Source organism: Lissotriton vulgaris, chromosome 4_1 (genome assembly GCF_964263255.1).
Source record: "Lissotriton vulgaris chromosome 4_1, aLisVul1.2, whole genome shotgun sequence".
Taxonomy (NCBI): domain Eukaryota; kingdom Metazoa; phylum Chordata; class Amphibia; order Caudata; family Salamandridae; genus Lissotriton; species Lissotriton vulgaris.
This window is the reverse complement of record NC_141691.1, coordinates 159287176-159314825: the sequence shown is the minus strand read 5'-3', so window position 1 is coordinate 159314825 and position 27650 is coordinate 159287176. Positions and strand designations below refer to the sequence as shown.

The following is a 27650-nucleotide window of genomic DNA, read 5'->3' as shown; positions in this document are numbered from 1 at the left end:
AGAATGTGCTTCTCTGGACCAAACACTATTAAAATATACTGCCCACTAGTATGGATGACATGCGATTCCCACACTGTGTAGCCCTCACTGTCTTCTGTACCATTTCCTATAGACTGATTTACACATGTATAAAGTGTGTGTGATGTAAGTGCTCAGACACCCTACACTGGTATAAGTAGGGCTATAAAACAGAGGAAATGCAGGGGCTATGGAGGGGTGAGGGGCACTGTTGGAGGGTGGTAGAGAGGGAATCCAAGAGGTCATGGGGAGGGGGGAGGGAGACAAAAAAAGATTGCTACACTGGGTGGCACAAGTGCTAAATACAGCCCTGTTTGTATATAAGATCTGTGAGGAGGACAAGGCTGTAACGACAGGAAGTAGGAAGAGAGGCTGAACATGTTTAAAAACAGTAAAGCAAAGAGAGGGTCTAATGAAAGTTTAGAGACACACCTAGAAGCAGGGCGTGAAATGGAATTTATGTTATTTAAGGAGGGCACAGTAAGAAGTCATGCATCGGCTGCCTCCTAACATGGTCTTCGGTTTGAAGAAAAATATATACAAATATTCGTGCTGCGGCAACAAAGGTTGATCACCGCGCCCTGATCACTTTCAAACCGTGGCGCTGGAACCATTGTACGGAAAAAAACCCTATCTTTTCCAACTAGTCAAAGTATGCAGTTCATAAACGATTTATATATCATTAAAAAAAATACACATCAAAAGCAGCAGATATGGGAAGAAAACAGCTGCACATTTATCATTTCTACAAATCAAAACATACGAAAACAGATTATACACACATTTTATAACATTTATATACTTCATGTCTTTTATACAACAAAGTCATCTGACTGCAGGCTGTACCACTGACATCAATGCATGCTGTCAGATGTTATGTCTTACTGTGAACACACGCCAGGTGATGGGGTGCAGGTTAATTACCTTCTGCCAGAGGTCCTTCTTAAGAGCCAGGCAGGAGCAGGCAGCCACGAACCAGCAGTTGCCCAACTTCCCCTGGTGTAAGTCATGAGAACTGATTCCATCCACAAAGAGACGAGGGTCTTCACACAAGTCCTGAAATACAAATAATGGAGTTAGTAATTGGAAGGATGGGAGTGTTAAACTTAGGGGATCACAAAGCTGCAAACTATCTGTTCTCCAAAGGTAAACTGATTTGTATGCCAAACATCCTGCTCAGCCTTTGCAGTTTGGGACAGGCAGCAAGGCTTTGTTGTATATGTGCAACAGCTAGCTAAACAGCAATATAGTTAATAAAGGACCTACAATGGCCTAAGCAAGGTAGCTAAAAACGTGCATTTCATAGAAAAACGTCCACAAAACCGAAAAATAGTTGAAAAGGTGAATAAAATGGTATAAAAAACAAAAACCTAACAGCAAGTTGCCGTAGAAGGTATTACAAAGTGCTTTCATGTTGTCCTACAAAAAATGCAAAAAAGGTGAGATAAAAAACGTGAACCTGTCTGCCATGCAGTGCCCCCAAATTTAAACACACTGTGGCTGACCTGCAACTGGAAACTGGTATTATTAACAATATTAGTGTCTTCAGCTGCTTCTTCAGGAACATATAGGAGGTAACCTCGTGGCTTTAATAATGACTATCACACTCATATCCCAGTGCTAGAAAATTAAATTAGGACCTAAAAAAAGCATAAATCATTAAACTAGTGCACGTGAATATGCAAATGAATACTATCAATCAATAAATCCATATAAAGCACTGCTCCTCACCCCTGAGGGTATCCGGGATCTGAGGTATTGCTGGTCTCAGGTGAAAAGCCAGGTCCCGAGTTCCCTTCTGAATACCGCCAGGGAAGTTGATGTTCATATTTGGAAGGGAAGGTCAGAGAAGGCGGGACGTCTGCTGTGGCTGCAGTGGATGCAAGGGGTGGGGGCGAGGTCCAGGGAGGTGGAGGGCACGTGTTTGGCAGGTTGGTGTAAGTTCATGCAGCAGTTGATGTATGCTGGTCTTCGGTCATGTAGGGCTCTGTAGGCGTGTAGCAGAAGCTTGTGCTGGCAGCTCTTCTGGATGGGGAGCCAGTGGAGGTTCTTGAGGTGGGGGGTGACGTGGGTGCGTTTGGGGAGGTTGAGAGCAACTCTGACTGCTGTGTGTGTTCTGTATGTTCTGTAGACTCTTGAGGAGTTTTGGTGGTGATTCTCGAGTATGGAGCGTTCCCAGAGTAGAGTCGGCTGGTGATAGAGGCTTGGGTGACTGTTTTATTGGTGTTGACTGGGGGTCCATTTGAAGATTTGTCTGAGTATGTGGGGGTGTGAAAGCATGAGGAGGCAACTGCATTTATTTGGGTGTTTCATGGTGAGTTTGTTGTTGAGGATTATGCTGAGGTTTAAGGCGTGGTCTGTGGGTGGTGGGATGGGTCCGAGTTCAGAGTGTCACCAGCTATTGTTTCACAGGAAGGTGTTCAAGAAGATCAGATGTTCCGCTTTGTCTGTGTTGAGCTTCAGACAGTTGATCCTCATTCAGTCTCCGACGCTGGTCATGGCGCTGCAGATGTTTATTCTGGTGTTCGTGGGGTCTTCAGGGAGCAAGAGGAAGCGCTGTGTGTCGTCTGCATAGGATATGAGGTTGAGTCTGTTGGTTCTGACGATGTCTGGGAGGGGTGTCATGTAGGTGGTTGAGTCTATCGATTAGGTTGTGATGTGGTATGGTGTTGAATGCTGCTAAGAGGTCAAGGAGCAGCAGGGCTGCTGTTTCACTGTGGTCGAGGAGGGATCGGATTTCGTCGGTGGCAGCAATTAGGGCTGTCTCAGTGCTTTGGTTTGCGTGGAAGCTATACTGGGGGCATCAAGCAGGTCGTTTGGTTCTAGGTGTTTGGTGAGCTGGTGGTTGATGGCCTTCTTGAGTACTTTGGTAAGGTATGGAAGCAGCGAGATGTGGTGGTAGTTCTCGAGTTTGCTGGGGTCGGTGGAGTGCTTCTTCATGAGCAAGCAGACCTCCACGTGTTTCCATGTGTAGCTGTGGTGATGGAGGCTTTGAGAATGATGGTGAGTTCAGCACTGATTTTTTGGGTTCCGAGGCTGAAAAATGGTGATGGCAGGGGTCAGTGGGTGGTCTGGAGAGGATTGAGGACATGAGGGTTGTAGTGGTCTGCGTGGTGATAGGATTCCAGTAGGTGATCGAGTAGGTGGTTTCCGTGGGTGGGCTGCGTTTGTTGAAGTCTTTTTTTTTTTTGTATGTTCTTATATAGCGCTCGAATCACCCTGGGGCATCTCGGCGCTTGCCTTGGGAACCTGTCCTGGCTTCTCCCTGTGAGATAACCCGTACTGGGCATCCCCAAGGTGAAAGCCAGGCATCCCGCCGCGGGGGGGCGTTGTGGAGATTAAGCAAGCTAATGCCCAGAGTTGCAGAGTGTGAACCCGTGATTCGAGTTGGCACCAAAGTGAGAATTATCGAGTCCGTGGACATTTGGGCTCAAGACCCTGCCGCGTCGGGAATTGAACCCTGGTCCCGGGTCTGACCTCTGCTTCAGGGTCTGCCTCCTCTAATCAGTGAGCCACACTTCTCCAGTCAACATTGGTAAGTTGGGGGTCGAAGTTGTTTTAGATGGAGGCTATCTTGCTGAGGAAGAATTACAACAGGGTGTCGTAGAGTTCTTTGGGAAGGGTAGACTGTGTTCTCTGTGGCTGATGGGCAGGAGAACTCCCGGACTATGTTGAAGAGTTCCTTTGTGCTATTTGTGCTTGTTTTGATGCGGTCTGTGAGGGCTTCTCTTTTGATGTGCTTGATGCATTGGTGGTACCTGTTGAGTGCTGATTTGAAGGCTGTTCAGTTGGCGGGATCTTTGGTAGTACGTCATTGTTTCTTTAGTCATTTGCAGTTGCACGATAGTCAGAGTTCTGGTGTGTACCAGCTGGCTCTTCATGAAGCTCTGCAGGTTTTGGCTGGTTTCAAGGGTTGACTCTGTCGGCACTTTTGGTAACCCAGTAGGAGAAGTTCTGGATTGTCTCCATTACTTTGCTCCAGCTTTGGTGCGAGGAGCTGGGTGGCTTGGTGGTGGTGCCTTGTGAGTCTGTGATTGTGAAATGAATAATGGCGTAGTTGTTCCAGGTCATTCCAGAGATGCGGCTGCACTTGATTCTGTTGTTGGAAGTGAAGATCAGATCCAATGTATGTCCTGCGCTGTATGTGGGGTCCATGACTAGTTGGATGAGGCCAATGTTGCTCATGTTTTTCAGGAGATTGGTGGAGCTGGTTTTATTGGGGTCGTCGAGGTGGAATTGAGGTCACTGTGTAGTACTAGGTGCTTGTAGTTGATGGCTATTGGATGATTATTTCGGAGATTGCATCACAGAATGCAGGTCGTTGTCCAGGGGATCTGTAGGCCAGGGTGCCTTTAATGGTCATCTTGGAGTCATTTGGGAGTTGGAAGTTCAGATGTTTCATGATGGGTGTGGTGGAGTGTTTGGTGGCGGTGCATTGGATCTTTTCCTTGTGGATCATGGCAGTGCCTCCTCCGTGTTTGTTGGTGTGGTTACAATGGATCATCTTGTAGCCATCCATCATTGCAATGGTGATGTTGGGGGCTAAGGAGGGGTTAGCCAGGTCTCAGTAAGGAAGAGCATGTCGTGGTGAGGGTGGTGATGGTGTCTCAGAGTTCTGTGGCATGTTTGCAGAGTGATCAGGGGTTGAGCAGAATGCACAGGGGCAGTTCCGAGGTTTTAGTGGTCTTCTGGGTGTGTGTGGCCAGGGTTCCTGCGGGGGCGGGCGATCAGGCATTGCATGTGAAGCGGCGGCAGGCGAAGGGTCCTCCCGTGGATCGGGGAGAGGTGATGCAGAAATTGTTGTGGCACCTGGGGTCGAGGGCCTGTAGTTTGGGTGAGTAATGGTGGATGGTTGGAGGGCCATGGGTCGTGGATACTGGCACTGGGTGCAGACAGGCTTTGATCTGATGCACCTGTTATGCGCATCCGCTACCCGCCCGCACTGCAGCCTCCAATAAGTAGGTAGTGGGAGGGGGCGCAGGGCGATGGGTGGCGAGAAGAAGGAGCAGACAAAAAAACTCTGGGAGAAGCAAAGCGGTGCAACAAGGAGCGAACATGGAGGACACAATACTGTACAATACTAGGTGGCACTGACGCAAGCCAACTAACAGAAATGCGTCTAACAAGCCAGCATTAACTAAAGAAAGAGGCTGACTGACCATGGGCTCTGGCTGGAGCAGAAGTAGGGCAGGGCATAGTTTCATGGATGGGATCACAGGAGGCGGGGTGAGGATGAGAGCTCTTGGTGACAAAAGGCAGAGGATAGCTAGACTGAGCCGGGTGAGCTGGAACAGGACCTGCTCCCCCGGTTTTAGAAATCACAAAGACTCCAAGAATAACCCTTAGCAAGCTGCGACAACGGGTTCCAAAAAGTACTCCTGAAATTATTTTGCGAATTTCAGATTTTGTGCACTTGAAAGCATTTCTGCAAGCGTAATTACAGTAATTACCTATGCAAAAATGTAGCTTGTTAATGCAATTTTACTTCAAAAATGAATTCACTCCAGTAGAGCAAGTCCTTTTCTTCGGGAGAAAGCTTTGGTCATGCCCTTGCCACTTTTGGGCATATACAAGTAATTGGTCTCACATGTACAATTACCTGGTGTTAATCTGTTTATAACATTACACCCACGTTTTAAAAGTCTCAAACATAAAAGTAAATCCACCAATCAAACTCTAAGCACGTAAAAGTTTGCAAACGGCATAAGAAAGCTTTGAAGTCGAGATGTCCAGTGAAATTTTTTTGGAAAAGAGCAAAAATCTGGATTTAATGGCTGTCCTGTTAGTAGCACTACTACTGCCACTACTACTACTAATAATGACTGTTAACCCACGTGCAGAAGGACACTGATATACACCTTGGAGCTCAGGTAATATTCTTTCATTTTAGTCACATTTTTGTGTTTGTCACATATTGCAATAGCAATTATATTTCTAAGGTCCTGAGGAAGGCAAGGACAAAGGTGTCCGTTGATATTGCTGAAACATGTCGACCTAAGAATACTAACCGTGTCAGGTATTTGTTAGAACTGCCTCTTTTTTGCTCTGTTTTTAACCTTGGGCATTTGAGTGAATAAAACATATGTCTCTCTCATCTACCCAATTTTAAATCACTTTCTTTCTACACTTTTTTCATGCACTGCAATTTTTTCTTTCCCATCACTCTTCACTACCAGCCAGCATCTAGAAGATCCTCCAGTGTTACATAATTTGATATAGGATACTGTCATCAGGTCCACAGTCTCATCATTTATGTCACACGATGGTAAGGAGTCCCAGATGATGACCAGGGCGGTATTGAGTGGTGACTGATGGGCTTTCCTTAACTTCAAGGATGATGTTGTGTTCATATACACACACACAGAATAATTGTTTTGCTTTTTCCGTTTTGTTAGGATTATAATGTCATAAAGGTAGTCTCTCTTTTGCTACTGTTAGACCCGTGGACATTTCTTTTGTATTTAAATCAAAGAAATTCCACCATGTCATCCTTGCGCTAGAAGATCTGCAGTGGTTCCCCCTTCTTCGGGGCTAGCTGCTTCTCTTATATAGCCCTCAGCAACAAGACCTCAGCTTAACAGGCAACACACTAGCCATGCCTGGGAAAGAAATGTATGCCATGTACCTGGATTATCACCACACTGCAGACAAAACATTAGCTCTGGGTATGGGTTGAGCATCAGTCTTAGTGAGCGAATTGAGTCCTCCTTGAGGGGTAAGTTAAGAAAGAAATAAAACCACTTACCTTGCGCTTGCCGAATCGCTGAGTTAGAGTTGCAGCGAGCGCAAGGTAAGTGGTTTTATTAATTTATTTCTTTACTTTAATTTTTCCAGTTATATGTCAAACCCCACTCCCCACCTGCACCCCGCCCTCACCTCCCCACAGTGTTATCTGTATGAGCCGCTACTGCTCCTCTCCAAGAGCACTGCACTACCCAAACCAGGTGCCTGAAAATCGGTGGGAGGGCTGTGCCCTCTTGAGACATTTGGGGTCTCCCTGGGAGGGCCCCAACTTTGAGCACACACAACACTGGGGGATGAACTCCCTGTCTCCTTGTCATAGAACCCCTTTCTCTTTGTGTCAGACTGGGACTGGTTACTCTGCCCTTGGGAATTATTTCAGGTGCCTTTAGAGAACTCCTTATTTAAAAAAAAAAAATCCACCCTTTTTCTTCAGGGGGTGAGGGTGATCCCTTTCCACCCTTCTGGTAATCCCCTAGCAGATACATTTTTGGACACTCTAGTGCAGTCCCAGAGGACAACCACGTTTGCAAGCTCTTTGGGATAAGTGTGCTTACTATCAATCAGGTGCCGGCACACCTTTGTAAAACAAATATTGAACATGTGCTCTCTCGGTATCTGATTAAACAGCTGCAACCCCAACCATTCAGTGCCTGGATGGCATAACCAAGGAAATCCACCTGTGACTGGTTCTGCAACTTTTGGCTATCCCTGAACCTAATGTGGTACTTCTCTGGGTGAATCCAAAATTAGTAACAAGAATGGTTTTCATGGGTGTATGCTTCATCTGGTCCCCCCATCTCCAGTGTAAGTGAATTCTCCCTCCCACTGCAGGCATCTGTTTCCAGAGTGATGCCTCCCAATATTCTTCTGGGACCCTGTGCATCATGGTATGGCACTGCACAAACACAAATCTGAATCTCACTGCTAAACACCAATATAAGAATGTGGGTTACTGGTTGCGGGGGTGAAACCCTAATCAAGCAGTGACCACAAGTCTTGTCAGGATAAAACAAGCAAAACCTAAATTAACATGTGCTTAAAATTGTGGCAGTGTGGCACAAAAGTAATCATGCTTAATTTAGGTCACTTCATAAAGTATTGATGTAGAACACAATAGTAGTAAAGTGAAAACACAACATAAAATAAATCCCACACCAATTTATAATGCAAGGAAAGCTCCATTTCAGAGCAGATAGTGTGATTGTTGATGGGGATTATGGTCAAAAGTGATTTGTATATGGCGGGATCCAGACTGGAGTGGCATGGTGAGCAAAAGAACGATGGATAATCTCTTGACTGGGTGAGTGGGTAAAAAATGTCAGCACTCCGTTCATCATCTTGCTGTGTTTGCTATATCCGCCCTAAGTATCCAGGTTATGCTAGAGGTGGGCCCTTACCTCATTGTGCCACTGGATTCACGCTAGGCTGGCTGATGAAGGGCGATACCCCGGAATTGGTCCCAGGATGCTAGTTTGTGGCTCAAGGAGGACCTGGCCTGGTAGTTTGGGCTGGACTGTTCCCATAGGAATCAGGGTCAAGACTAATTTACATATGGCTGGGTCCAAATTGGGGTGGCATGGTGAGCAAAAGAACAATGGATTTAACCCAGATCTCGTGACTGGGGGTGAGTGTTCGAAAAGTTTCAGCACTCTGTCTATCATCCTGTTGTGTTTGCTAGGGTTTGTTTTATGACACCTTGTGAACAGAGGTGAATGCAGAGATGAAGGCTTGCAAGTGGCAGAAGACTATTGCTTCATCTACAGAATACAGGTCATTTTATATGTCTTGCATCAAGGCAGCTTAAGCTGTATGTTGTCGATAGACCAATATAAACATATACATTTGGCTGTCTCACCTCCTTCAAGGAACGCATCGACAACAACGCACACCACAGCAAAGAGCTCTTCAACATTGTGAAAAAATTCGCCTCTCCCAGCTCCAGCAAGAATGACATCCCGCCATCACAAGAACTCTGCGACTCCCTGGCCACCTTCTTCCACCGCAAGATCGCCGACATCCACAACTGCTTCGACACCCAGACACCGACGACAGGCGCCGACACCCCCGACTCAACACCGACCAAACACACCGACCTCCTGCTCTCCTGTAACCACGTCAACGACGAAGACACCATCAAAATAATGAACACCATCCACTCCGGCTCCCCATCAGACCCCTGCCCCCACACATCTTCAACAAAGCAAGTGCCATCGTCGCACCCCAACTATGAAAGATCATCAATAGCTCCTTCGAGACAGCCACCTTCCCAGACAGCTGGAAACACGCCTATCTCAAGAAACCTAAAGCGGACCCAAAGGACATCAAGAACTTTTGACCCATCTCCCTGCTCCTGTTCCCGGTGAAAGTCATTGAGAAGACCGCCAACAGACAACTAACCCACTTCCTGGAGGAGAACAACATCCTGGACTCCTCCCAATCCGGCTTCCGCAGCAACCACAGCACCGAGACCACCCTCATCGCCACCACCGACAATATCAGGACCCTACTGGACAACGGCGAAACCGTGGCCCTCATCCTCCTGGACCGCCTTCACACCGTCTGACACCACACCCTACGCACACGCTTCCACAACACAGGGATCCGCGACAAAACCCTGAACTGGATCACCTCCTTCCTCACCGGCAGAACCCAGAAAGTCTGTCTCCCCCATTCAGATCCGAAGCCACCACGATCACTTGCGGCGTACCCAAGGATCATCCCTCTGCCCGACCCTTTTCAACATCTACATGGCACCACTCGCCAACATTGTCCAAGCGCATCACCTCAACATCATCTTGTACGTCAACAACACCCAGCTAATCCTCTCCCTCACCAAGGACCCGGCCACCGCCAAATCCAACCTCCACGAGGGAATGAAGGTCGTCGCAGAGTGGATGAAGGCCAGCTGCCTGAAACTAAACTCCGACAAGGCAGAGGTCCTCATCCTTGGCTCCACCCGCTCTGCATGGTATGACTACTGGTGGCGAGCAACGTTGGGAGCTACCCCGAAACCCACCAACCACGCACGCAACCTAGGCTTCATCCTGGAATCAACCATCTCCATGACCCAACAGGTCAACCCTGTCTCCTCCTGCTTCAACACCCTCGGCATGCTCTGCGAGATCTACAGATGGATCCCCACCGAAACCAGAATGACGGTCACCCAAGCCCTCGTCAGCAGCAGGCTAGACTACGGCAACACCCTCTACACAGGAACCAAATCCAAACTCCAGAAAAGATTCCAATGCATACAAAATGCCTCTGCACGCCTCATCCTAGGAATCCCTCGCCACAGCCACATCACTGCCCACCTGAGAGACCTGCACTGGCTCCCGGTCAACAAGGAGATCACCTTCAAGCTCCTCATCCACTCCCACAAAGCACTCCACAATGCCGGACCAGCATACCTCAATGAACAACTCACCTTCTACACCCCGAACTGCCAGATTCGCTCCGCTGACCTCGCCTCAGTCCCCCACATTCGAAGAGTGACCGCTGGCGGCAGATCATTCTCCCCCCTCACCGCCAAGACATGGAACTCCCTCCCCACCCACCTGCGGCAGACCCAGGACCTGCTGACCTTCAGGAGACTTCTCAAGAACTGGCTGTTCAAGCAGTAGCAGCGGCCCCCCACCCACCCCAGCACCTTGAGACAGTCAGGGGTGAGTAGTGTGGTTTACAAATTGATTGATTGATTGATTTCACTGCATACAATCAGGAAGAAAACGTTTTCTTTTAACACTCCATACAAGTTCATGTATTTGTTTCTCTCTCTCCTTTGGGTACTTGTTTTGTTTTCCATTTTTGCACCCCTATTCATCTGTGCATGTTGCTTTCTACGCACTTCCTCCTTGATTCTCCCACCCATATCTGCTCCTAAATTACTTTTCGTCCACCCTACTAGTTTGTCTGCTGCACTTTTTGCTCTTCCATTGCGTTTAATCCCCTCACCAGTTTCTGTATTGTTCTGCCACCCCCCCCATTCCTGTGTTGCTTTACATACCTCCAACCTTCCACCTTCTCGCTGCTACTCCCAAGTACATGTTGCTTCCCCACTTGCTCCATGGCTTTCCCATCCTTCCCACTCTTCCATTGCATTTTCTCCTCACCAATTCCCCCATCACTTTTCTGCCCATCCCTGCTCTGCTTTTGTTTTTCCTCCTGCCACCTCCTTGCCATCGCTCTACTACCTCCCGCCTTCCCTCTCTTTATGTTTCTTCTTAAATGTTTTATCATGTTAGAGCTCAACCGCTTCACTGTTGCTGGGCTTCCCTCTTCTTTGGTTTCTGCTTATGCACTTACTTTTTTTGTAATTTTATGTTCTTGTCGAAAGTTGCCACCTGAGAGTGGTAAATCAAAATTAGAAAAAGAACAAAAAAGGCTGCAATGCATTACACCACATGTGTGCTTAGTGACATCATGATGCATGCCGTGCATTAATGTCTATCTTGTAATTCTGGTTGTTTCAGAAAACCTATCTGAAAATGGCTGCTCATGTGTATACCTGTATCATGTTGCACCAGTGGCCATTTTGGAATGGGTATTTTCATAAGGGCAATAGTCTTCAATATGGTCACCTGTGTGGCTGTATGTGACAAATAACAGCCCTTATGAATTGCCTTATTTATACTTTTCAGTTTGGTTTACAAATAGAGCATTGGCAAATTCAATAGCTAAACTCTCACACATTAAAGGTAAGACCTTTGCTTTGCAGTTGGCATTTTCTCAATGTCACTGAGGGGAGATGGCAGCTGTACCCTGGACCATGGTCTGCTTTCACCAACCTCAAAAGCCCACCTTCACAAGGTGGAAGCTGACCCTCAATGAGCAATGATACATTCCATAGAGAATCACAAGCAGATGGATGCTCTTTTTGACAGTCTCTTAGTCAATTGTTTCAGGCCACAAAGTGCAATCTGCCAGTCAGAACATTTCCCACTCACAGTATGTCTTTGGTGCATTGTGACCTGCCTTTTTACAGTAACAAAGCTTGTGATTTTGCAAATGACAGGCTTTGTATGTGGGCGACGGTGTGATACTGCAGAACCCATATTATGGATTCCATCCATGGCACACTAGCCAAAGTGGGGCCAATGACTTACGTACAAATGAAAAATAAGCATTATGAGTGAGTCCACATTCATAGACACATTTTTTCTCCCATTTCAAACATTTTGTGCAACTTAGGAGAGAGACTGTCCTGTTTTTACTCCAAGCTGTACTGGCACAGAGAATGATTTCTCCCTAGGGTCGTTTGTTTGTCAGGGCAGTCTAGCTATGCTTCTAAAAGTGATTAATTCTTCTCTCCTCTTGCCAGATCTTGTAAAGTGCTAATGGGGTCTTACCGTTTTATGTGTTATGTCTGAGTACGTTATGGAACAGAAATTTGTCAGCCCATACTGTATGCTGAAGAGTGTCAATATATGGACAGATGTGCACTTAAAAAAACAGCGGGGTTATGTAATTAAGAAGCTATATACAGATGTATTGCCCGATTGACAAAGATTTATTTGCGAGGAGTTGTGTTTAACTCTGGTTCCTATTAGTTACTCCCAAATTTCCAGACCCTTTTCACAAAGCATCTTCTCTCAGTAATTCACCCTTAATCCACATCACATTGCATTAAGTAACATTGAAGTGCAAGTTGCAAAAAAAACAGAAGGAACCAGAAGCATTTGTTTGTGTCTACATGCTACAGCTGCTGCAGAGCTTTAGATTCTTCAGGACAGCAGAGTCCATCAGACCATTCACATCCAAATGTCTTACAGAAATGTATTGTAGTTTTTCTTTTGTGAGTCTCTCAGGTGTGCAGTTTTCTGCTGGGTATTAGTCAACATGACTTGGAGAAATTCTCCTCGGAAGTGTACTTTGTTAGAAGAGGGGTTGAAAAGTCCCTCATGCATTAGCAGACAAGGAACATGACAACCCACTAGTGACTCGATTTCAATTTCAAAGCTTTATTCGATTATTAAAAACAATCATAAAAGCATACAGTATTAAAAATACAGAATAGAATACAAAACGTGCAACACATATTTCAATAAGCTACTCGTGACTCAAGGATGCAGACGTCGCCTTTTACCTTTGATGATTAATCCTAAAAATGTTACACATGGGGATTTCTTCTAATGGAATCCTCTTTTAGAAATACTTCATCTGGTAGGATTTCAGAATCCAATTCTAGATATTGGATCGCACGAGTTTAAGATAGATCCCAAAGTGGAACCATCAGCAGCAATGTTTTAAAGGGACAGACAATTAGGAATATCTGTCGTACAGGTGCAATTCATGCAAGTTGAGTGTTAAATGGATCTGATGATTATAAATGGCATCATCACCATCACAAAAGGCTAATTGGGATTTTTCTTGCCCATAATCGAATGTTAGCAGATTACTGGAGTTTCTCTCAAAAACAGCAGGAAATACAATTTAAATGAATACACCATTGAGACAAAACTTTTAATACATAGATCAAGTGAGGAGGCCCCATTTATTAAGAATGTGAAATGCTGGCAGAGCCTTGCCCTCACAATCAGTCCTGACATAACCGTTTACATTGAGGAGCTGACTGCAGCTTCCTCCAAAGTAGACTTGGGAAAAGAAACCTGGTAGAGCAAACTCCAGATGGACTCCTGTGCTATGAAAATCTGGATATTTGGTGGAATTGTATTTCGTGGAGGCTCACGCTGGATACAATCACTTAATGGGGTGAAGATCTACAATGAATGCCTTCACTTTATGGGATGATTGAGTGGGAGCTAAATGCACCCTGTTGGAAATTCCTCTTCATGCTTCAGTTTGGATTCAAAATATCATCTACAATTTGACAAAGAGCTAAGATTATTTGCTAGTGCAAATCTATATTTTCTTTTGCAAACCTAACATTGATCAAACACTACAGAAACTCCTCACCATCAATGAAAGTCCATAGACTAATGTTAGAAAATACCTTATTTGTATCATGGTACCCAATCCTGCCCTCCCAGTTCTGTACCTTGTCCTAAATATGCATAAGTAAATCTGCTCTTCTCCTAGTGATCCAATATTATCAGGTCTCTCACTGAAAACTCATCACAGTATATTGATATCTTTTGTTCCGTGTTTGGAACACACCTTCTAGCATAGATAAAGGACGCAAGCAACATTTTTACAAGACTGTCACATTTTGTGGTCCCTCATTTCTATCCTGATGAACATTTACGTGCAAAATGTGTGCACTTTAATTCGACATGATCAGGACATTGACGCCATTCATTCATACCTATCTGCATTCATATACCTGCTAAGAGATATAATCAATAATGCACGTACATGACAGCAAAGGTATGAATATTTATAGAAGATGTGTCGCCACTATGGGTCATATATTACGGTCATATCGTCCTCCACTTCCCCCAGCGGGCCTGTTGACACCTTATGATTATCTCTAGGTCCTGGAGGAGAACCCAATTGGAAAGGGAAAGTTGTGGACATGGACGGGGAGAAAAAGAGACACACTCCTGCAGGTTGGTTGGTGTAAAACATAGACTGAGAATTATGGTGCAATGCCTTTGACCAGTATGGAAAAGGGCAGCAATTTTCTACTTTGGGGAGAGAACGCACAGTCAGTGAAGGGAAGAGCACAAAAGGGATTTAAAATAGGTATCACAGAAATAGGTTCTGGATTTAGTCAGTCAAACACACGGAAAGGGGCCCCTGAGAATACATAATCTAGAGTGCTAATCGTCACTGATAATGGTGAGACATGAACATCTTTCCTTCCACAATTTATTCCAAAGAAACACAGAATATCAAAATGATATCGAATGTTTTCGATAAATATAATATTGCAATTCAATGCAAACATAATAGATACTATATCATAAATAGTCCAAGCGCATCCTACACCACACACACACATTCGTTCACACAAAAAACATACCCATACATACTCGTCCTGCAGTATAGGGTTTCACAATTTTTCAGTTAACAGTATATACATACATGGAAACACAAACCCCTTAAGATGTGGCCACAAGTGGATCTGTTAAGTCAATAGAGATAAAACACATAAATCAATTACACAATTAATCAACAAGTGATAAAACACTTGATAATACAATTATAGAAATTACATTTTGACTCAACATATTGATGAATACAAAAAGGGGGGGAAACAATAGATTGACAGGGAAACTCCAGCGCCGACGCGTTTAGGTGGGTGACCCCGATATGGGTCTAACCTTCTTCAGGGCGCAATAATCAATTACAAACAGGGGAGGAAACGCCTGGAGTGAACCAGAAGAACAACAAAAAACAGTTCCTGGTGGGTGGACGATTTTCTTTACATCGACAGCGACAACCTGCAATGACCGATAATGCGAGACCTGAACTTCACTCAACAGCTACAACAGCCCCCGATGACCACCAGCGCCAAGCTTCATTAATGACTGTTCAATGCCCTACCTGGTCTTCGTGCTATAGCTACAACCATCCGCGATGTTCAGCCTCCCCTTTGCTACCTCATTCAACGCAAACGGATCTTTTTGCTCCCGACTTAGAAGGTAACTTTCTGCAGGACTAACCTGGGCCCTGAACTTGACTCATGCTCCATCGCTGGTGATCTGAACTTGTGACTTTCCCTCAGTCTAGCATGACTAGATGAACGCAAGTGGCTCTTTGAGCTTTTAGGCGGTATTTTCACTAAAGTTCGAAACTGAAAATCTCTGGTTCTATCGACTTGATTTTTGTTGTTTTGGTATCATTTTGCTTGTTAAAATCTACTCTATTCTTCTAAATTGGTATAGGATTTTTCCTGTGTTGTGGTTTCACTTTATTATGGTTTATTTATATGCTGCATAAATACTTTAGACTTTGCCTCTAAATTAAGCCTGACTGCTTTTGTGCCAGGATTCCATATTGTTACGCCCAGGTTACTTCAGTGACTTTTGATTCAACCTCACAAGGATTGTGGTTGTTGCCTAAGTGGGACTTCCACCACTCTTAACCAATAACCCAATTTCTCACATCTCCCATCTTTATTTAATACTTTATTCATTTATACAATTTTGTATTGTGTGTACAAGAACTATAAGTGTATGTATGTGAGTGCTCTTCATAGAACAGTTACTACTGCTTACAAAAGAAAAGCTGCATTTGTTAGGATAGACAAAAACTTTTTGTACAGCTACATATGTTTAAATCAAGTTAATTGCAGAAAAAGGTTAGGCATTTTAGCACTGAGGCGAAGTGGTGACCATCAAACTGAAAGCAAGAGCTAAAGAAAAGCACGAGCAAGCTGGTTGCCATTATGGAGTGGAGAGGATAGCAGAATTGCAATCAGTCTGGTCGAAATTCTGGAATGAGTCAAGTCACAGCAAGGCACCTCAAAGCAACACAATAGTCCTCTCAGACCATACTGCCCACAGCAGGCGGTCATACCACCAACAGGTCATAAAGGCATTGCTGGCACTCGAAGCATTGGTGAAAAAATCTTGTTAGGCTATCTTGATTACAGAGGTATTCCCATGACAGATAAGGGCATTGACATATTCCTGGGAACCTGCATAGTTCAAGATACACACATTGATGGAAACAGAGGACACAATATGCCCAGCTGCTTTGAAGACGCAAAGGTCCTCCACCCTTTCACACAGTCACAAAGCATGGCAATCTTGGTGGTCCTTACCAGAAGACAATCATACTTATGGAGAAGCACAATTGGATATTCTGTCAGGGCTAATCCTAATCACTCTGGCAGAGATGTTTGGAAGCAAATAATTATGTCACGAAGGACTAGATAACCTTTAATGCAAAGGTGGGGAGTTACATAATGGCAAACCTCCCAAAAGATTCCACTACCTAGTATCTTATAGACATATGTGGGAATGGCAATTGGGGGAATTACAAATATCCCCCTGGATACGAATATGTAATTCACCCTGGGTGTGGGCAAGGATTGGGCTGTCCCTTGTCTGAGCTTAGTTAAGGAGATCGAAAGGATAAAGAGGAAGACAGACGTGATGACTCAGTCAGAACCTCAGGCCGAACACATCTACCCGTGTGTGTATATACAAACACACACACAAACGCACACACACAAACACACACACCCCCATCCACAGAAATAAAAGAGGAGGACGTATGTCAAACTCACAACCTTAAAGGAAACGGATAACAGGCTAACCACTGGCCATGTAAACTATTCATTCTGGCATTACGTTACCTGCACCCTAGGAACCTAACCTCAATTAAAGAAATAACAAGCATTTACAATGCAATGGTTTTGCCTTTGTTAAAGTTAGAGCTATTGGCATTGCTCTTGACATTATTTTTATTTATGTTTTTTTTAACATAAATAAATGGCATTGTCATTTACAATGCCACTAGCTTTATCTCTCGCAAATGACACCCACACAGAGCCCCCCACACACACAGCCACACAGAGCCCCCCACACACACAGCCACACAAAGCTTCCCACACACACAGAGCCCTCCACACACACCCACACAGCACAAGCAGGCAACAGGGGCACACGGAGGCACAAGCAGGCAACAGGGGCACACGGAGGCACAAGCAGGCAACAGGGGCACACGGAGGCACAAGCAGGCAACAGGGGCACACAGAGGCACAAGCAGGCAACAGGGGCACACAGAGGCACAAGCAGGCAACAGGGGCACACAGAGGCACAAGCAGGCAACAGGGGCACACAGAGGCACAAGCAGGCAACAGGGGCACACAGAGGCACACGCAGGCAACAGGGGCACACAGAGGCACAAGCAGGCAACAGGGGCACACAGAGGCACAAGCAGGCAACAGGGGCACACAGAGGCACAAGCAGGCAACAGGGGCACACAGAGGCACAAGCAGGCAACAGGGGCACACAGAGGCACAAGCAGGCAACAAATAAATAAAATGGAGATGGGGAAAATTGGTTGAATATTCAAAAACCAAAAGCCATAGTGTAAACGTTCTATCACATCATAACAGACCCACCCAACAAACTGAAAGTATTCATCACATGGAGCCAAAGTGACCAACAAATGGGTCAACTGAGAAATGATTGAACCCAAAAAAGGCAAGCTGCCAACTGGAATTTCTATTGCACAGCTCTCTACATGAAACGTGTACGACAAGACAGAAAAGAAACCATAGAATGGGCTACCATAAAGCCATTAAGACATAAGAAAAAGGTCTAATTTGAGAGGGTCACTGACGAGGAGCAAAGCAAAATGAGAGATCTTTAATATATTCCAAGGTCGTACCAAACTCATACCATGCATAATCATATAGCCTCTGTGTGACCCTGAAACACTGCAGCACTCTCATTACTTCATTAAAATGAAAATTATCACATAAATCTGAACCATCGCACTCAACGCCCCTGTCCCACATTACCCCACCACCTATAGAAGCGTGAGTGAAACAGCAATGTGATCTCCCACATGTAGGAAGGGGGGGGGGGGGGGAGATGGATGAGCAAAGGATACCAACCACCGTGGCAGTGGTGGGAATGAACTTACAGGGGATAAAGGAGGAGAAACAATGGACCAGAACCACAGTTGGAGAGGAACGAGAGGGAAACGGGGGAAGAAGGACAAAGCCCCATGATGGAAGTCATACGAAAGGGTGCCGTTCCAGTGCAAGTGCATTTGGAGTCCCAGCCAAGAAAGCAATTTCTGGCATAGTTTGTTGCACTTTATAGGGCAGCCAGCCTGTAATGATCTTACTGGAGAACTAACGATAGGATGGGACACAGAGTGTATGGGGGATAATGATGAAACATGGACAGGAATGGGTAAGAGGGGGATACAGCCGGGGGCAAGAGAGAAAGGACAACAGAAAAATCAAATCAAACATCCCTACTCTCTCTTAATACTAGTTCAGCAGTTTGCATCATTTGGATGGGGAGGAGAGACAGAACCTTGTTGGGGTTGGTGAACGGATGGGACAGCATCAGGAGTCACAGTGGACTGAAGGCTAGGAGTGGGTTTAGATTGGACACAGAGAGACTAGGATAGTGCAATTGAACGAGCGCCATTTTTAGCAGGTGACACACGGACTTGGCTGGGCCACCGCTGCTCCAACCATTGTTGAAGGCAAACTACAGGAACACAAGGAACCGGTGAGGGTTACGAGGATAGGAGTGGGCAGATCTGGGGAACAAATAACTGCAAAGGCTTGACAGCTAAGGGGGCACGGCCCTGCTGGGGAGGGATGAAAGCAAGAGGACACATGCAGCAGAGGTTTGGTGTCTGAAGAGAAGCCGCATGTGAACTGGCAGGAACACACCTGCTTCAGCAAAACTGACTGCACCTCATACGGGAGTCCAGTCCAGCCCAGGAGCAGCAGAAATATCCCATCATGTGCTAGCTTTTGCTTAAATCTGCACGCACCCCAGCATACGAAATGACGAAAGACATGTGCTGGGCAAATGATAGTCTGCTTGAGAAAAGGAACATACGAATTTGCATAAAACAGATCAGTTTGACTTTAACTCCTAAATATTCACTGCAACATGGTGGCCTGCAGGGCAAAGGGTATTCTGCAAAACTAAGGAAGTGTAATTTGACTTGCAGCAGTATGTATGGCTCACTATATAAGGATGGGGACGCTTACACCTATAGGTGCAAAGGTGCTCCTAGGCCACAACTAAAAACGAAGTGAAGTCTGAATATGTGCAACATACAGATGATGACGTTTGAAGAAAGCGTAGCCCTGGAGGTGGGGAGGTTAAACAGGACTCTGCTTAAATAATTCAGTTGTTGAGAAAAGGTACATCCATTTAAGTTTCTAAACCATCCGTCAATAATTTGCATTTATTATGGTCGGCACATGCCCTCCTGTAGCATTGAAATGTGGCAGGAGCCATCTTCATCAATTATCAGTCCAAACTACGTACTGGCTCTCCAGGCTGCCAAAGGGCCCCGTGCCAAGTATGAGCTCTTCAGACAGTCCTGGATTTTTGACCAACAGCACTTTGAATGCGGTTACATTTGCGGGATCGTAGGTATAGACTGAAACGGGAAACTACAAGTTTTGAAATTAAATGCAGGCTTCAAGTAGTCAGTCGCACACTACATGAAACTGTTTGACTGTTATATGGAGATTTTTTTTAATCATCGACAAAAAAAACTCAGAAGTAATTTGAGATGACCTTTTCCATTCCCAACTTCTTGAAGCTGTGTCACATAAATCCACATACAACTGGTACTGGGAAACTTCAGCTTGAGGTAGGTAGACACAACATTATGTAGAGGTCACACCTTGAAAATATACTAGGTTGGTCTTCAAGCAAACAGTGAATGGTGTTCGCTTCAGCGAATTATGCTACTGCAACAAATATATGGTTATTCACTAATATAATCCTACTGTAGATAGGAAAGATCTGCCACGTCCACATAGCAGGACTAAAAGACAGCACTTCACTGTAAGACAATAAAACATAGCTAAAAGGAGACAACCCAGTTTGACCCTGTAATCCCAGAAGCCATGTTAGGAACCATCTGTGGCAGCCGGGAATTTGCTGAATCCAAATTCATACAAAGATATTTGCATGTATATAACAAAGACCAGGGTATTAACAAGCCACTAGTTCATATGTCAATGCATAGATCATGCAGCCAAGAGGGCTAATGGGTAGTTATTATAGCTAAATTATGTAATAAAGAAATTGCCTCTTCTCGCTATGGTCTTCTGAAAAGAATTGACCTCTCCAGCCCAAGTGGAGCACGGACAGACATGTTGAAGAGCAGGTTTTTGTGTACACTCACTGCTTAGTCGGTCTCGTTTAATGGCCAGCCCCAATTCCGGGACTCGACCTGCCCTAATTCCGTGGCCCAGCCCGGGACAGTTAGGCAATCAGGCTGCCTCGTTCTCTGCATAAGATAAGAAGCAACGAACTCACTCTACAGATCTATGCTACCAAATGTTATTATGGTTATACCTTTAGTTCTTCGAAGCACAACACACCAGATTCCCGAGTTTCCCGATAGTTGAGTGCTCCTGCGTGCACTGCACACTTAGAAAACCTCAGTGTTGCGAAACCGGTTAATGTTTGCTTTCATTGTTGACGTAATCTCACCAGCACAAAGTCCCCAGGGGTGCAAGGCAACAAGCAACGCTGCCGGCAGCTCTCGTTTCAGGAAAGTGGGTGCGGCCCCTGGCGCGGATAGCTGTAAATGGATGCGTGAGGCGGGCCACGAGGAAAAGTGTGAAGAAGCTATTGAGGGTAGTATGGGTCTTTTGAAAGGGAGGTAACGGGTTCGGTGACACGGAGAGCGGGAGAGGGGGTGGGAAAGGGCAAAAAAAAATGCACAAAAAAAAAGCAAGCAGACCGGCAACGTCCTCCGCATCTCCCGGGGTTCCCTCCAGGCCACGGGAGCCCCGCGGGCGCCGCCATACTTCTTGCCGTCTTCCTTCTTCTGCGGGGGGCGGGCACTTCCGGCCGGCCGCGCTAGGATTGGCCGGCCGGCCAGTCACGGGGCGGGAAACGGGGGAGAAGAGACGCAGAAGTGCCGGCAATGCCGGACCAGACTCGGGGGCGTTCCCGGCGTCGCGTGACGTCGGCAAAAGCCAAAGAATGTCGGGAACGCCCCCGTGTCTGGTCCGGCATTGACGGACAGGCCCCTCATCCAATGGCTAGGCTCCATTTACGGAGCCAGCCAATGAATGACGAGGGCCGAGCCAAAGCACACTACAGTTCTCATCAGGTTTTCGCCTGCGCCGAAAAAGATGCGCAGAGCGCATCTTTTTGGCGAGGCAAAACCTAAAAATGTATCAAGCAGACTTGCAGTGTCTATTTCATTTCAAATACACTTTTTTCAAACTTAAGAGGTAGATGTATGTACAAATCTATGAACTAATACATCACATCACAAAATCACAAGTTGCAGAATGACCCACCGAATCAATATTAATTAGGCAGGACACTTTTTTGCGACCCCCTATTATTGGCAACAAACAGAGGGATGGTGGACTGCAAGAAACAATAGACCACCACCCCTTTGTCTTACCAAATGTTTTTTTTTAAAAAAAGCATACTATGTCCTTTAAAGGAACTAGTGCTGCTTTAATAAAAACAGAAACTGGGAAGACATTGGCAGAAGCACTGCCTACTTCCCCCTAGGCCATCTGAGATGATTCCTGTTGGACTTTTTCAGGGTCATCCCTAAACGTTTCCTTACTCCTTGTATTTTTTCTGACCTGGTGTTGGTGGTTTTAGGACTATGGGCACTATCATTGCTGTTCAATGTTAAAGTGCATGTGCTCTCTATGGTAAACGTGGTAAGATTGGTCTACACCTGTTTGGTGTTTTTAATTTACCTATCAATCCCATGTAAAGTGGTATCTCATATACCCAGGGACAGTAATTTAAATGCTACTGGTGTTTGCAGCACTGCTTGTGCCACCCACCAGAGTAGCCTTTCAAACCTGTCTCAGGCCTCTGCCATTGTACTGCCTGGGCACGCAGTTTACTGCTGGTGTGATGTGGCATAGAAAGTGGATGCCACGTCTGTGACTCCCCTTTCAATACATATCAGTCACCCCCAAGGTAGGTCCTACATAGCCCTATGGGCAGGGTGCGCTCTAGGTAAAAGGTAGGACATGTGCCTTAACTGTGGGGCATGTCCTGGTTGTGACAAACAGCCATTTTGGGTTCTCACTACAGTGAGGCTGCATTCTCATAGGAGTGCATTGCAGATTCTCTGATACGTGTTTCAGTGGTAATTACTGACATGAGAGGAGTAGAGTGATCAAGTTTGGTATGTTTGGAATAGTGGTTATAAATGCTGCGTAATGGTGTTCAAAGATGTATTACCACTATTTTAGAATTCCCACTTTTAGAAGTGGACATTTCTGTGTGCTATGTGTCTTTGTGCCTGCCTGTTGTGTATTAAATGTCTGGATCTGGATGATAGGGGCTGGGAAGGTGCAGTGGCTCCAGAGGGGCTGGGTGAGTCAGCGATTGGCTGAATAAGCTGATCTGCATTTGGAGTAGCAGGAGGAGTAGCACATGGATCTGAATAGGGCGGTGCCTGCATTACACAATGCTAGCTCCGCCTCCCTGTGGTGTGTCTGTGGTCAGAGCCTACACTAACAGTAAGGGTGTTTGTGCTCATGAAAAGGTGAATGTAAGTAACCCCCAGAACTGGTTTGGACTGGGCACAGAGCCCTGTGCCAGGGGTAGAACAAAGACATTTGCACTATAAATATTGGAACTGTGACCCCATGTCGGGGTGGAACTTTGTGTTGACTAGGACGAAGAGGACTGCTGAACGCCAGGAGGAACCGCCACAAAGGACTTCCCCTCTGCTAGACGGCCCTGTGAGCTGGCCTGGCTCGGTCCAGCCATGCCCCTTTTGACTCTGGGGCTGTAGTGCTAGGTGGGCGCTTGATCCCTTTAGGGAGGCTAAAACGTATTGTGGAGAAGAGGGAACAGCCAGTGTGTGTGTCGGCGCCCCCTCTTTTTGTCAAGTGCCAGTGAGGCACAGAAAGTTGCTACCAGAGGGAGGAGCTGTGTCAGAGAAGTGAACCCCCTCCCTAACCTCCAGCGAGTGTGCCCCATGGGGTGAAAAGCCGTCAGGAAGACGCCGCAGAGACACCATCAGGCGTGAGCTCACCCTGCATTCTTGTGCCAGGAGAAAGTAGGCTCGACTGTGGAACCCGAAGGAAGCATCCGCAAAACCGGAAATCAGGCAACGAGAGCATGACCGTGGGCGGGGCTCCCGTGAGGAAAGGGAGAGCCCGCGTGTTGCCAAGCCATGAAGTGGGCAGAGAAGGAGGCGCCAGCGGAGTCGACTGAGACTTTGTTCTGTGTCCTGCAACCCCTGTTTCCATTGAGGGACTCCAAGGTAAGGCTGCCCCCAAGGCTCCGCCCCCACTGTCTGCAAGACCTAGGAGAGCTCCAGACGAACTGCAGCAGCATGATTAGGATGTATGCCTAATGTGTTCATGCTAAGGATAATGTTAGCAGTAGTTAGTGGTTGTATTCACTACTTGTGAGCTGTGATATAATGACAGTGGTCTGATTGGCCCTATATGTGTATATAATCCCTGTAAAGTGATACTAAGTCCCAGGTGTCACAGTGTATATATGTGATTATGTTCTAATGTGTTTTATGAGTAAATACAAAGGCTATTTTTGATAAAACCTTGTGTGGAGTTTCTTTTGTGGTGTGCCTAGTGTGTCGCTGTTGTGCGTGGGTGTTGCGCAAATGCTTTACACATTGCCTCTGGGATAAGTCTGACTGCTCTGCCAAGCTACTAAGGGGGTGAGCGGGGGTTATCTTCAGTGTGCAACTCCCTTGCCCTGACACATTTGATCAATTTTCTGGTCACATTGTATGAGGATAAATACTGTATCCCCTCAACCCATACAAGTTACCACTCACTAATATCTCTATATATGCTATTTTGCTCCAAGCACCAACCATCCATATTACTATATAACTTTGAAGTTAAAAGATTCTAGTATTTAGCCATTTTTTACCAAACGTCTTGTACATTCAATTTCACTAACAGGGTCGTGTAGTTTATAGGTGGTGGCCCACTAGCCGGCTAAGTCAGTAGAGGTTATTGCCTTCTGTGCATCAGCTAGTGTGGTGGTTGCAGAGAAGGCACGGAAGTCTAATCCACAATTTCTAGCCATGTTTGGTATAAATTGTTCCATGTATGAATGAATATAGATGCATGTAAGGATATATGTGGCATATTTATAGAGAAAATCTAGCGAAAAGGTAACAGAACGCAGTACACGGTCAAAGGGCAACATAGTCAACTAAAGATAGGAGAGGTAGTGGATGGAGAACTGCTAGTGCATTGTGATGTAGTGTTCTTTAGAGAGATGAGTCTTTTTGAGTTTACTAAATTGCAGCATCGTTGGGGCAGTCCTGATGGATACACAATGATGGTCCAAATCCTGGTGCATAGATGGAAGCTGCCTTGCTTTTTCCATGTTACGCTTCTTAGCCTGTATGCTAATGGTATACTGGCTGGGAGTGTGCAGAGAGCCACCAGAGTTGATGAACTTGTCTAAAAGATAAGTAAAGGTACTGCTCATGATGGCTTTGTAAATGATGCAACTGGTTTTGTAGATGCTGTTGGCCGCCAAATGGAGTCCTTAGAGTTCCATCAGGATGTTGGTTATGTGATGTGATCATATGTCTTCAGGTTCTAGAGGAGATTGGCTGTAGTGTGTAGGATGTCCTTAAAGGGAATTAGTGTGGAGTCTGGGAAACCGAGGAGCAGGTTGTTACCACCATTGAGATATTCAACTTGTTTCTCTCAGATATCAGCAAAAATATGGAAGCAGCCAATTGTCATCCGCCGAATATGTCGATTTCTCTTTTACAGTACGTGGACATTGTAGTGTTAAGCCAAACCCCATTGGTCTACAAAGAGCGATAAATAACCTAGTATCCTATTTAGACCAGGAAAACTTGGAACTAAATAAAGAAAAAACTAAAGTTGTTCGCCTAATGGATTCCCAAAAAATTACATTGAAATGGTTGGTGAAAGGGGGAAAGGTGAAAGAGCAAGGGTCCTACAAATATCTTGGCATACCAATAGGGCAGGGCATAACACACAAGGAACACAAACTGGCCATTAGAGCCAAAGCGCAATCGTTACTCTTTGCATACAGATTACTAAAAATAAAATTAGATTGCCCAAATTATAACCACCTTATAAAAGTTATGGCTGTGCAAATCTTGCCCTATTTGTCATATGGCTTAGTTACTTGGTGTGGCAAGGAGTCTGATTTATTAAATTATCTTCAGACGAAGATTTACAAGGCTGTTTTCAATCTGCCAAAGTCTGCCTCCCCGTCGCAAGTCCGGCTGGAATTCGGCCTCCTGAACCAGAAATTCCGGGGTATGAGCGACTTTATTAAGCTATGCCAGAAATTCCACACCTCTGATCCAGACACAATGAACAGCTTATGCTGGGAAGAAATCATGTACCAGGTTGACCAAGAAACACTGAGCACATGGGGAAGTTATTTGAGAACATGTTTGGCCGAGCTGGAAATACAAACAGCATGGGAAAATAGGGCAGATGAAGCAAGCATTGGTAAAGCGGTCAATGATGCAGCAAAAAAGAAATCTTTTCTGGAAGATAAAAAAACAATTTCCAAATGTCGGCACAGGTGGACTGTCATCACCTCTTATAAATCATTAAAGCCGCAAGCATATTTAACATCTCATTTCAGCCGGCAGTTAAAAAAGAGCTGTACAGACTACCGTATGGGTCTGCACAATTCAAAAGACCTACTGTCGTCCTAGAAAAACATCAAACAAACAGCGCAGTGTCGTCTTTGTGACTTTTACAAGAAATCTTTAATTCATCTACTATGTGTATGCCCAGCAGTCATGGTCCTGAGGAGACAGTACTTAAAATACATCTTTAACAAAATGAATATCCGCACATGCAGGCAAGCCGTGATACGCTGGTTGGATGGCTCCTCTATAATTTTGGCCTGCCGGGGAGTAAAATACCTGGCAGAGGTAAGAAAACCTTTACGGCAAGCCGATCTGGAGGAAAACAAAGAAGTAGGACGGACCAGGCATGGGCCCAGCTGAGCCATCTGCGTAATAAATGGGCTGAATATAAAACATATCAAGAGTCTATTTAGTTAGCAGGACCATAGATTTGAGTTTAAAAAAAATTCTAAAAAATTCCCTTTTACTTTTATTGTATAATTGCACTTCTTCCAGGATCCTGCTATTTTTTAGGGCTTTTAATCAGCTCGCTTGATGGTTTTAAAAAAAAAAAAAAGAATTATGTTGATGGTTACGCACACGCACTTTAGCTAAATAACCAATGGGATATTATCAATGGTGTATGGTCTTAACTGCGAATTAAAAGATATTTTTTTTTGTGAAAATTTATAAAGATTCTAATTAATCATACAATAAACTTTGACTTGACTTAACACTATTGAGATGCAAGAGTATGAAGGCTTGAACAGCAGTTCAGATTTTACTTTCTATAAGAAACTGTTTCACTTTCTTTCGGATGCAGATTTGGCAATGTGTTCCTTGAGGGTGAGGTGAATCCAAGTGAAAGCTGGGGTTCGAAGCCACCAAGGTTCATGTTATTGAGCCTGGTTTATGATTTCATGTTTGTTCTTAGCAAATGAGTGCAATTCTGTCTTGTCTGGCTTGGCTTTATGTATGTACTGGCCATTTAGGTCTGGATGAGATGCAGGCAGTGCTTGATGTCTGGAGTAGAGGAGTCTTTCAGGTAGAGTTGTGTGGCATCAGCATATTGGTCAATCTTAATGCCGTTATCTGTGAGAAGAGCCCCAAGGGGTTACATGTAGAGGTTGAAGAAGGCAGGGGACAGTATGGCAGGATATAAGGTTATTTTGAAGTCTGGAGGTAACCATGTAAACAAACTGTTTGGAAAGGTAGGATGAGAACCAGTGAAAAACATTGCAAGTAAATCCAATTCAAGAGTCCAGGTTGAAGGGAAGGTTGAGATGGTCAACTTTGTCACAAGCAAATGAGAGGTCCAGCAATGTCAGGAGGCAAAGGCAATCTTCAGTCTCCATGCTGCTGGAGATTTGAAGCCAGATAGGTATTCATACAGGTGATAGTTTGCAATGATGTGATATGCAAGTTGAGCATAGACTGCTTTTTCAATGATCTTGCCTGAAGGGTAGGAGAGTGATGGACAGGTAGTTTGCAAGGCCATCAGAGTCTAGAGTAGGTTTCTTCAGGAGTGGGAGGATTATGCCAGTCTTGACTGTTTCTGGAATAATGATGAGTAGAGGGTAAGAGAGCTTCCCCAGAAAAAGCTTTGATGAAGGACAAGGGTAACACATCCTAATAAGAAGTGGCTTTGAGGGAATTGTGTGTGCCAGCAAGATCTGCGAGAGGTGGGGCTTTGAAGGATGACCATTGCG

The 27650-nt window shown here is 45.3% G+C and overlaps 1 protein-coding gene across 1 annotated transcript in view; it reads right to left on the bottom strand.

Moving 5' to 3' along the window:
• CAPN6 (calpain 6) overlaps positions 1–27650 on the bottom strand; it is a 521958-nt gene that overhangs the window by 259303 nt on the left and 235005 nt on the right. Inside the window, exon 3 of the mRNA XM_086918437.1 lies at positions 943–1074. Within this exon, the coding sequence (XP_086774563.1) occupies positions 943–1074 (132 nt within the window). The remainder of the gene's footprint in view (positions 1–942; positions 1075–27650) is intronic.